Source organism: Barbus barbus, assembly GCF_936440315.1.
Source record: "Barbus barbus genome assembly, chromosome: 5".
NCBI classification, from domain to species: Eukaryota; Metazoa; Chordata; class Actinopteri; order Cypriniformes; family Cyprinidae; genus Barbus; species Barbus barbus.
The window spans coordinates 33074728-33087141 of NC_136733.1; the positions used below are offsets into that span (position 1 = coordinate 33074728).

At 39.7% G+C, this 12414-nt stretch overlaps 1 protein-coding gene across 1 annotated transcript in view; it reads left to right on the forward strand.

Moving 5' to 3' along the window:
* Positions 1-12414, forward strand: part of LOC306869705 (netrin receptor UNC5D-like) — a gene marked incomplete at its 5' end in the record, with an annotated part of 145546 nt that overhangs the window by 126617 nt on the left and 6515 nt on the right. The window contains 3 exons of the mRNA XM_079416582.1: positions 6528-6699; positions 9336-9563; positions 11509-11658. Of these exons, the coding sequence (XP_079272708.1) occupies positions 6528-6699; positions 9336-9563; positions 11509-11658 (550 nt within the window). The remainder of the gene's footprint in view (positions 1-6527; positions 6700-9335; positions 9564-11508; positions 11659-12414) is intronic.

Here is a 12414-nt window from a genome sequence, read left to right on the forward strand (position 1 = left end):
CAGACTGTCCCAGTGGAGCTCTAGCAAGCGGAGGCCTTGAAACCTTCAGCAGCGAGAGGAGGCTTACAATGCTTGCATTGACCGTTTTGAGGGGAAGAACAGATATTGGTATGCTTTGCCCCCAAAGCAAACCTCACGAAGCCCCTGCCAAGGGAGCCAGTCTCCCGAAACTGGCCTCTGGTGTAATCAGAGCCCTGGAATGGCACACCAGCAGGGGAAGGCCGTACTAGTTGCTCTAGAGATCCCCGAAGGGGTGGCGCACATCCTAGTTCCACTACGTTTCCGGGCAGAAGAAACTGGGATGTATGCTCGCTGGAGATCGCTGCGCCCTGGAACACCGAACGTGGCAGGGTTGGCAGCCCGATCTCCTGAGGGCACTGAGGAGAAACGGGCACCGTATACCGCAGTGTACGCCGCTCTTCCCCAGCGGGACTTGCCCTCATGAGTGCCCTCAGTCGAAGTCTCCTATTGTCCTCAGACCCGCGTCATCTTCTAGGAAGACTAGACTGGTAGAACCAGAGCCTGCAAGGAAGGACCCAATGAGACACGCTTGGCAGGGGCTCCCACACCGCCAGGTGTCCACTAAGGGAACCAGTCTCTGGAGACTGGCTTCTGGTGTAATCAGAGCGACTAGTTTGGTATCCTGGAACGGCACACCGGCAGGAGAAAGCCGAACTGACCGCTCTAGAGACCCCCGAAGGGGTGACGAGCATCTCAGCTCCGCTACGATTCCGGGCGGAAGAAATTGAGATGTGTGCTCACTGGAAATCGCTGCGCCCTGGAACACCGTATGTGGCAGGGTTGGCAGACCGATCTCCTGAGGGCACTGAGGAGAGACAGGCACCGAGTACCGTGGTGTACACTATTCTGCCCCAGAGGGGCCGGCCCTCAGAAGTCCTGGGCCATAGGCAGCAGGATGTTTTAGCCGAAGACTATCCAGCGAGAATGACGGTCCGCAGATCCGCCTTCCGCTAGAAAGCTACAGCCTGGGAGCACCACTCTGACTCCAACATTCTGGGGAGTACGAGAAGTGACACCCCCTAAATGAGGAGCTGGTACACGGTTGGGCCTGCTCTGCCCAGCAACCCCTGCTAACCACCTCAACCTCCTCAGAGGAAGAGAAGTAAAACATTGTGCTCTCACTCGAGAAAATCCAATAGATCATTTAATTCCTCAAAATTAAATGCAGAAACAACCAGTCAAGTAAACATGGTCTGATATAAAAGGGATTCATGAAATGAACGAGAATGCACACGTCACCTCAGCAACGCGCGTTGCACCAGCTAGCTCTCACTCAAAGGGGGAAGAACCGCACTGCAAAGCCGCTTCCAGCCCCAAGCGAGAGCGCTAGCTCTGGGGAATGCAGGTGGAACCCATCTTCAACCCGTCCGCCAGATCTAAGTGCGATCCCCGCGATCTCATTCGCCGCCGTGCCTCAGCTGGTGAGAGTTCCCTCCTCAAAGAGAGCCCTCTGAGAGCAAGCATACGCAGTGACAAAAGCTCACAAAGCGGGCTGACTCTGCGTGCTCTGCTCTCAAGCAGACCACACACGGGCTGTGTGCATCCCCAGCAGTGAAGAACACACAGCCTGTAATGCGATATGCTCTCGCCCAAGTGCTAGTTCCCTGCACTTAAAGACATTGTGGAGCTTATTTCAAGTGACTGTAAACAAACAACACTAAATAAGACTTACCTCACTGATCGACAGACACACACAGAGTAGCGGTTGCTGAATGACAAAAGCTGACGCCGGTTCCACTGCACATGCTTTTATGCTTCCTGGCCATTCCGTCACCCGCCCTTGACGTCGCGACTCGCGCCCATCCTTTGGACAGATTACACTTGTATCAGAGCACGGTCACGCTGAAGGCGTTCCCCTAGCGTTCTCGGACGCAGCTCGAGTTTCCGAAGAGGAACACATTATTTTTATTCATTGTAATGAATGAAAAGAATGTGTAATTTGTAGAATTTTGTATGCAATTGATTTTAGCTTCCACCTATATACTATTGTCTTTCAAGGGCATATATTAATACAACTGTAGGGTAGTTCTGGCTGTAGGACAGATGAAAATGACACTGCTACTTAAACCAGTGATGAAAGTAAGTTCAGTTAGAATAGCTAAATATGTTTATTAACAGTACGACTTTGAAAGGTTACATATTTAAAGTCAGATGCTTCTGCTTTAAATAGTTACACATTAGATGAAATAGATGCAAATTCGGTAAATTAATTTTTTTTTTTTTTTTTTAAGTGCTTGTGGTATACAGGAATATCGTCATCTGTTTTATGGGAAGAAATCCCATTAGTTGGACCAAATGAATATGGAATGCATATTTAAATTGATTTTTATCATCAAGACTCTCGCGCCTTAAATTGAGATCTGATTATGAATATTTCAAGTTGGAATCTGACTTAAAACTGGGATGTGTAATGCCATAAAAGCTCTGTCAAAGTAGCAGAATTCTGACTTTATGAGTTATTGAATTTTTTTAGGTGAAAAGCTGAAGTCTGATTATGTCACAAGCCGTGACTTGATTTTCCTTTATCACATCGTACATGAAATTCAAAGAAGTAAATATTTTTTATCCTGATCATTGAGTGATCATTTTATGTAAGTTGTTTTGGCATTTATAGGTCACGGTCTACACCCCCACCCAAATCTTACCCCATAAAACTTTCTTGAAGGTCTTAGATTTTGACATGTTGTGTATTATGTATTCTCAGCATGTAAAGGTAATGACCCTGCGTGAGCCTTGATGTGTCTCTAGAGACAATATGACTGTTGCACTCTGCCAAAACCTGAAGGAGATCCAACACAACTTGCTGTCAGTACTCAGACTGAATACATCTTCATAACGATACAGGATGATGGAGGAAACAGTTACAACAAATGAGTGCAAAATGAGGACATTATGAGTCTGTGGCAGAACACTGATTTAGCCTGGAGCCTTGAGTTCAAGGTGCACTCTGTAATTTTATCCTAACTAAAAATGTTTTACTTATAAATAAATAAAATTAATAGAACTTTTTATAAACTGTTAAATTATGCACACATGAGGTGAAGGTTTCAGAAATATCAGTGGCCTACATGAAATGAATGGGTTGTGACTTATCGAGATCACTTTCCAGGTGTGCAACATAAGCTTATTGTAAATGCGTCTCTCTCTACCTATATTTTTTGCAAAATTACAAAAACTATTGATTTATGAAGACTTCTTTTTGCACAATTCCTTACATAATTCTTTAAGACTTCCAAACAACGTAGAGCTTGATTTGTAACACATTTTTACATTTGCATGCATCACATAAGCAGCATTTGTATGGCTTTTCTAACATTGTAAACTTGCTTGGTAGCTCACCTGGTACAGCATTGTACTTATGCTCAGGTCAAGATAAAAGAACTCAAAGACTTGTAGAAGCTAAATTGGCATGGTTGCTTTAGCAAACGCATTTTTATCCTCACATTTGCTTGTCAGTACTATCAGTTAGTATTAGGGGTAGGGGTTCGTGTAGACCATTGATCTCAAACTCAATTCCTGGAGGGCCACAGCTATGCACAGTTTAGCTCCAACCCTAATCAAACACAACTGATCCAGCTAATCAAGGTTTTCAGGATTACTAGAAACTTCCGAGCAGGTGTGATTTGGGACTGGTTGGAGCTAAACTCTGCAGAGCTGTGGCCCTCCAGGAACTGAGTTTGAGACCACTGGTGTAGACTCACATTCATCAGTTTTGGATAAAACTGATCGCACTTTTAGTGCCACTCACTGGACATTTAATTTCTAAAGTGTCGTGAAGTGAAGAAGCAATGTTGTGTAATTTTGTATAAATTTTGATTGGGTTCCAGGTGTCAATCAAAAATTTACTACTGCTATCACGACTAATAATTATAAAAATAAAATGTTTTTAAGAGTAGTGGGTTATCTGAGCTCAATATTTTATGACATTGTTTACATTTTTTAATGTGTCTTTATGTTTCTAGGTCTGCTTTTTGTTTATGGTTTGTGGCTTATTAAAAACATCTACAATTATATTATCTTTGATTTTCTTCTGTGGGAGACAGATAGAGAAATTGATCATGTAGCTGCTGTTTTCCTTTCAGTGCAAGTGGATGGGGATAAAGTAAAATTCATGCAAGGAATTTCAGCCTGTATAAGTCTTTGCCAGTTTAGGTCTTTATTCACAGACAATCTTTATGAAATCTTTGCTTTTGACATCTTGCTTGAGGAGCAGTTTGGGCATTTTGATACAATTCCTTTTGTGTTCCACAAAGAAAGAAGGTCATTCAAGTTTCAAATGACATGAAGATGAGTAAGTGATTATGGACTTTTCGTTTTTGTGGAACTATTTCTTCAAGGCAAGGTACTGATCAATTTGCCACACTGAAGTCACGGTCAGATGCCCAAATGAAAGAATGAATACATAATGGAAGCATTAAGTTTGCCTGTCGCCTCCTACAGTGTCTGCTAATGCTCCAGCACTCTGCCGCCTGGCCCTCTAGCAGTGACTCATCAGTCTTTTTGAATAATGATTCTCAATACAGACCTAGGAGCTTGCAGGGTAAGACCCTTGATGATGAGGAGGAGAGTAGTAAAAAACATGACAAGCTACTTAAGGTACTAGAGTGGAAACTCAGTTAGAAGTGCAGTTCCTTATGCAACCCAGGTAATCTGCCCCCAGCCTTGACTCAAAAATGCAGACCAGTGTTGTGTCGAAAAACTGTTTACATAGAGAAATTCGGTCTTCTGTGGTGTGAATACCAGAGAGATCTGTACCTGGCATTACAATTTTGACTGAAAGTTTCGTCCATTTTAATATTTTAAAAATAAGTACGATGTTATTTGCATTATGTAAAGACAATAAAGATTTAAATTGAGGGGCTGTGGTTTTTGCTTGTTGTTCAAATACACACTGGAAATGAAAAGTTAATTCGAGGACAATGTTTTGCCTCAAGGATGTCAGTGTCAAACACAAACAGTTGACACATTTCAGACATTCATCATGCATTGTCCTTCATACAGCCTCTTTTAGAAACTTGAATGAGATTTGAATCACAGTGAAGTTCCTACAGACCTGACATGCCTGAATAGTAGTTAGATATAAATAGAAGAACACTTGAAGCGAGTTGGATAAGGACAGACTGATTGGCTGTAAAGAGTGTTTTAGTCCTTATTCCCTCTTCAGCAAAGCTGAATTAATATAAATTCAGGTAAACTGTAAAAGCTTATGGCATCCTTTGGGCATACTGCAAAAGTCCTTAAAGCGCGTTCTTCTGCTGTGGTGCTCCTAGATTTTCAGTTTGTAGTGAATTTTCTATTACAAAGTGGTTAGTTGGAAAAAACTTTGGATATGCATGGCACTTTGGTGTCCCATTTCTTTCTTTAAAGTAAGAGAAGCACTTTTAAAAAAATGTAGTTTATTAGATATATTTGACATACTATTACCCAACAGAATTATTTATTAATATAATTTAACTCAATGTTGGCTAAATTTACAACTATTGTTCACAGCCCTGCTTGAAGCTTAAATCAGCTTTTAATTGTCTCGGTTTTGTCTATTAAATGTTGATGTCTATCTAATGTTTATTGCTAGAAAATTTAAATGAAAAGGACCACATTATGCATATATGCATTTTCATGTTGTACAGACTATGCAGTGTTGACAACCAAAAGGCTTCCCCTTCCTTTCAGTTTCCTTTTTTTTTACCTTTAAATTTGCATAAAAGGCCAAACCCTTCATTAATTCTTTCTCATTAATGCATTTTATGTTATGGTTTACCACCACAAGGAAAAGATGGAAGGTAGAGATAATGGCCAGATGATCATAAGCAATGACTAATGAATATGCAAGAGCTGCTAAACGACTCCAGTGCCCTCAGAGAATCAGTAGCTTCTCCCAAATCAAGTTTCTCTGAGTCATGTTTGTAAAGATTCTCTAGACTGCAGACGTGACAGTTTTCATCATTATATTATTTATGCAGGATAATGATGGATAAGGATTTATGCATGTGTTTTGTTATCATTTTTATTTGATTTAGCTAAATGTGTTGACTTTTAATTATTGGTCTATTGTAGCTCAAACAGTCAAGTGTAATGCTAGTGATATCAAGGTTTGATTCTCAAGGATTGCATGCACTGATAAAAAGCATACTTTGAATGCAGTCTAACCTGCTTTGAGTAAAGCATCTGCCAAATCCACACATTTGTTTGTTCACACTACCAATCAAAATGTTTCTGAAAAGAGTATCTCAGAAATGCTGCTCAAGAATCAAGTTTTTAAAAGTTTTTTGATGAATAGAAAATGTAAAAGAACATTTATTTGAAATAGAATAGAAAAAATCTTTTGTAACATTAAAAATGTACATATTGTCACATGCATCAATTTTAATGCATCCTCACATAAAATAAAAGTAGTAATTAAAAAAAATAAATAAATAAATACTGACCCTGAGTGTATTTTATTTATTTAAAAATAAATAATGGTGTAGCTTCTCTTGATCTTTTTTATTTTTCATTTTTTCTGCTAGTGCCCAATCAGATGAAAGGTGTGAGATTCTGTTAGGGCCAGAGATCACGTATGGACCTCCGGGGCTGAACCTGTCCTATCCTGTTGCCATGACGATAGCTCATTGTGCTGAAGTCAGCGCTGAAAACTGGAACATTAAACTCAAGAGACAAACCAAGGACAACAAATGGGAGGTAGGAACAAAAACATTGTCACGGTTTGGTTTCCTTTTTAGTATTTGGTATTTCCTGTTCTAGTTTCCAGTCATTAGTTAATCATTCATTCTATTCACCTGTTTTGTGTTAATTATCTCATTTACTCCTTTGTTCCTGTTCCTTTATAAGCACTCAGTTTGATTTGTATCTTCGTTCTGTCTACACGTTAAATAAAGGGAAAAAAGTGAGTTGATGCATCGTCGTGTTCCTTATCTTTATTTATCTTACCTACAACCACATATCCCGTAACAGACATGACTTCTGTGTTTGTTGTTGTGTTTTTTACAGCAAATTCATTTGAAATTCCTTCAGTGTGACTCATAAGTGTCATATTGAAAACATTCTCAATTATTAGCGATGGGCCAATATAGTACAATGCACTGGCAACCTTTGTCAACATAACATTTAAAAAAAAATATTTAGTACTTTACTCAGCTATACTGCCAGCCCCTGACAATTAAACATTCATGCTGCCATTTAGATATATTTCTGAAGTCTTGTGATGCAGTTAACCCGTCAACATGTGGCATGAACCAATTATGAGTGAAATTAATTTGAACCACATCCCGTAAAAGCTTGTGGCAGCTTTTGAGGCTGTGCGTGTTTTAAAAATGTGTTGATTTGTATGCTCTTGACAAGAGATCCAGGGACGTCAGTTCCTCAGAGGTGGCTACGGCAGTGAAGTGCTCAAGGAAGAAACAATTACAGCCTGTAATAGCTGGGGGGAGACACAGTTCATGGCAGTCAAACACTAGGAGCATCGGGACAATACGCCCCATCAGACCCAGGATATATCGATCTGGCTGTACTAGAGGACCGCCTGAAATAAGAGCTGACACGAGGCAATCAGGACAGGAGTCATGGACGGGACCTTCCTCCTGACCCTACTACAATCACTCACATTCATCCTAGTCCCATGTGTTTTAGTTTGGCGTCAACCTCTGAAAACCTAAAACTGTCATCTCGGTTTGAAAGTTGATGTATTATTAAAAGTTTCCCGTAGCGGCACAGAGTTTGTTTATTGTGAGCCGCCAGCGTTATTGAAGGCGATTAGATAATAACCTTCTTTCTGTGTCTGACCACCAGCCTGAGTCATTATTTAGATGAATTTCAGATTTTTCCGAAGCATGGTACTTATCCTTGAGATTACAACCAGCAGTCTTCACTAAAATGCATTTGCTGTCAAGAGTTTTTTTCCTGGCTTTTAACAGTTTTATTTGACAATGACAGCTCCAGTGTTGGTGATGGCTGAAGCAATTACATAAAAACTGCTGGTGAAATCACAGACTTGTCAAAGAAACACTACAGTAGTACACATTTCTTTCCCTTCCATGTGCATCACATACTTTTTTATCAGTTTACAAATAGAGTTTTTTCTGAGGAGGTCATTCTGTTTGATATTTACGTTGCTTTGAAGAGCTACAGTCACATAAATATATGGTCGTCTGTCAGAAAAATGAAAAGAACCTGTATTGTATGAATGTCTGTGCTTGACTTGATGTTAGCCTTGTCAAAGAAATACAGAAGTGACCTCGCTGATTTGTGAGTGATTCCAAGTTAGTGTGGCGGAGTAAATTTAGCTTTTTCCACTGATCACTGGCAAAAATATGGGCTGAGCTGAGAGGTGAAAAAAAATCTTGCAGCAGCTGCAAGTCAGTCTGTATGAAGATGGTTCCTTTGAAGGCCTCCATACCAATGAGAAACCTCTTAGAATTTAAAGTTACATTTATGGGATATTTTACTGGGAGTACCATTTCACTTTGAACTTTTCATAGCATGGGGTACCAAAACAAATTCACTGCATCCTACATCTTGGTGAAATTATCATTAAAAAAAATCATGTGTACCATTATATATCATAGTCTCATTTCCTAGGTTAGAATTAGACATTGTAGACAGCTCTTTGGCACATGCAGCTTCTGATAATCTTGTTAGCTGATAAAGAACTGATAAGGTTAATTAACTTCAGTTGCTAATGTTTCCTACGGTTTTATTATGACAGAAAGAAAAGGCTGTTCAGTTAAAGGGATAGTTCACCGTGATTTTTCCCCTCTATGAAACAAAAAGGGTATATTTTAAATAATGTGCTGGTGGTTCTTCTCCATGCAATTACGATAAGCTTCAAGCTTAAAAAAAGGACATAAAATGTACTTAAAGTGTTAGTTCACCCAAAAAATTTAAATTAGAACTTTAAAATTAGAAAATTAAGCTAACCCTTTAAAGGGATATTTCACTCAGAAATGAAAATTCTTTCATCATTTACTTATCCTCAAGTTAATCTGTTTGTGTTTGAAGTTTGAAGAAGGTAACCATTGACTTGCATTTTATGGACCAAAAATAAAAATACAATTCTGTGATATTTCTCATAATTATGCAGGTTTAGAATGCATGATGGTGAGAGAATGGAAAACAAAAAATGAATTTTAATATTTAATTATAACGTAACATATAATTTATCCCTTTAAAGTTCATTCAAATGTCTTGTGAACTATGTATACCATTACATACAAGTATTTCATGCAATGAATACAAGAATTCATTAGAAAGTATAAAAAAATAAAATTTTTGAAAGAGTCACATTACCATGATTTGATCATCTCTTTCTTGGTTCACAGGAAATAATGTCAGTAGACGATGAATCAACCTCCTGCTATTGCCTGATGGACTCGCATAGCTGTCACTTGTTGCTGGATCAGCCGGGCTGTTATGCACTAGTGGGGGAACCCATCACCGATGCTGCCATAAAGAGACTAAGGATTGCTGTGTTCGGCAGTATGGAGGCCTCCGCCGTGGACTACAGCCTGCGAGTGCACTGTGTAGATGACACACCGCATGCCTTTCAGGTGACAGCAGGACAGTGAACATGTGGTCGTAATCACATTACTCAAATAGAGAGCAGCAGTTGGGTTCCGAAAGCAAAACTCCCATTCATTTTCATTGGGGAATTGATTTTTAATGGTAACTTACTGTGAGCTACAAGGTAATCATTGATACAGGCTTTTGTTACAGCAATCAGGCCACATTTGTTAAACATATTTAATTAATTTAATTTATTATTAATCATGTTTAACAACTTATTTCTTAGTGAAAAACTACATTAACCCATGATTCTAGTTTTATATAGTGCTCCGTCGTTTTTAATTCGGATGTCATTGACAGTGGTTCTTGGGATTGTAGTTCATCCTAAAATAAAACATTTGATGAGAATAAACTCATCCTCAGGCCAACCAAAATCATTTTAAAATACTTTTCAAATACTTTTCTTGCTTGTTGTGAAGTTGGGAATAACCTTGTAGCTTAGTGGTTTGGTTCAGGGCTTATAACTTTTTAATAGATGCTATTACACTAAGTGCAAATAGCAATGGATTCTATTTACACCAAGTGAAAATAGCAGTATTTTTTAACGATATGTTATTTACACTAAGTGCAAATAGGTATGCACTATGTTAAAATAGCAATATTTTCTGTTATTTATACTACTTATTACAAATAGTGGTAATTATCTGCACCTCAGTATTGTAATACATTATAAAACAGTACGCAATAATAAAATATTGAGCATAAATTATAGTTTTAATTCCAATTATTAAATGGATGCCACCTTATTGGGACAATAAAGCCCTCCCTACACCTACCCTAAGCCTACCCGATACTTTTATTTTCAACTTTTTTATTATTTTCTTCATTTTTATTGAAAATAAATGCCTTTCTGATGCGATATGAGATTTGAAAAGGGAGACAAAAAGTTTGCAAAAACGGGCCCGAACTCGGGTCGATCACATCAAAAAGGATGCGCCTTATCATCTTGCCACTGAAACTGATGCTGAATTAGTGTCTTCTTTTAGTGTTGACTAACCCAATCACACGTTGGTGGGCAGAGTTAGTGTAAATATCCTTTGCCAACAAGGCTGGCTATTGTTTTTAAGAGTCCCTATGGTGAAAAATAGGCCGCTGAAAAAGTTGGCAGGCACTGTAGCATTCTATGTTTAAATATCTAGAAGAACTTCCTACAATTTAGTATTTTGTAAAATCTAAAAATGTAAATCTGCGGTGCATTGCAAGAAGTTCACAATAACGCTAGACTGCTTTTGCAGTAGGTCCAAAAGTCTGAGACCAGTTTAGAATTATGATGGTTTAATTATGTGAACAAAATGCCTGCTTTGGCCAGTGCTATTTTCAAACACACAACCAAAGGATACAAAAGTCAAAGCCAATTACTGTTGTCTTGCATGAGTGCTCAGACAGACTCCTGTGTGCTCACACACACACACGCACACGCACACATGCGCACACACACACACACACACACACACACACACACATGCACACACACACACAAAGAGAGCACTCATCTTTGCAATGCAGTGAAACACAAAGCAGTTTTGACAGATGAACACTGCCACGCTTGAAATCAAAGAAGCCAGTAATCAATTTAAATTCAATTTTCTTTTCAAAGCTTTAACCAGCACTTTGTTTGAAAGCTCTTTTTTTTATATATATTTCTCAATGTTTATTAGCTGAAACGCTTTTGTTCCTTCCAAACACTGTAGTTTTTTTTTTTAGCTACTCAAGATAAAGTTAAGATAATATATCTTGTATTGAATTTTAACTACAATGGATTGACAAAGTGTTACCATTTAAATTGGCTTAGTGTTCTAGCCTTTTTTAGCCATTGCAGTGTAATTTCTCTTCTGTGCACCTCCTAAGTGGAGTAGCTGCATTACAGTGGTTCTTGGTTATGGTTATTTTTCCCCTGCTCTGTTTTTCCTGTACTTCTGTTCTTTATAGAGAGTGGTTATTGCTGAAACCAGTAGAGGAGGTCAGCTTCTCGAGGAGCCCAAGGTGCTGTTCTTCAAAGGAAACTGCCTCAGTCTGCAGGTGTCCATCCAGGATATCCCTCAGTTTCTGTGGAACATCAAACCCTTCACCACCTGTCAGGTAACATGCTAGCATTAGTAGCCTACTCTAAGCAGTACTGTAATGTGCAACAGGCAGCTGCTTACACAACTGCATTGTAGACATCCCACGTAAAGCTAGTCTACACGCTAAAAAAAAAAATGTTGCTGGGTTTAAAAACGACCACTGCTGGTCTATTTGGCAACCCAGTGCAGGATAAATAGTGGACAGAACACGTGCTGGGTTATTTTGACCCAGCTCATTGGGTTTTATACACATTTTCTGGGTTGTTTGCTGGTGTAGCAGAGGCCAGTGGGTAAGTGCTGTGCAGGTTAAACACTAGAGGCCGTGGCCTTTAGCCTCCTTGTTAGAGCGCCCACCTCCCATGCCAGATACGGCGGTTCAACTCCCGCTCGGAGTGGGGCGAGTAGGACCGCGACATTGGTGCTGTGACCCGGATGGGTGTGAGGTTTGGGGGAGTGAGTGTAGCAGAGGCCAGCGGGTAAGTGCTGTGCAGGTTAAACCTCACTTCCCAACCTCAAGAGTCGCTCTAGCGACTGACGCTAGAGGCCGTGGCCTTTAGCCTCCTCGTTAGAGCGCCCGCCTCCCATGCTGGAGACCGTGGTTCAAGTCCCGCTCGGAGCGGGGCGAGTAGGACCGCGACACTGGGTTAAACAACCTGATACTGAAGGCTTTTCATTTCAAATAATATTAATGTAATCTGTTCTCTATTATGGACAGGGATGGTTCATACGTTTCAGTATGTCAAACAACATCAGCCATTGTTGCACCATGTGT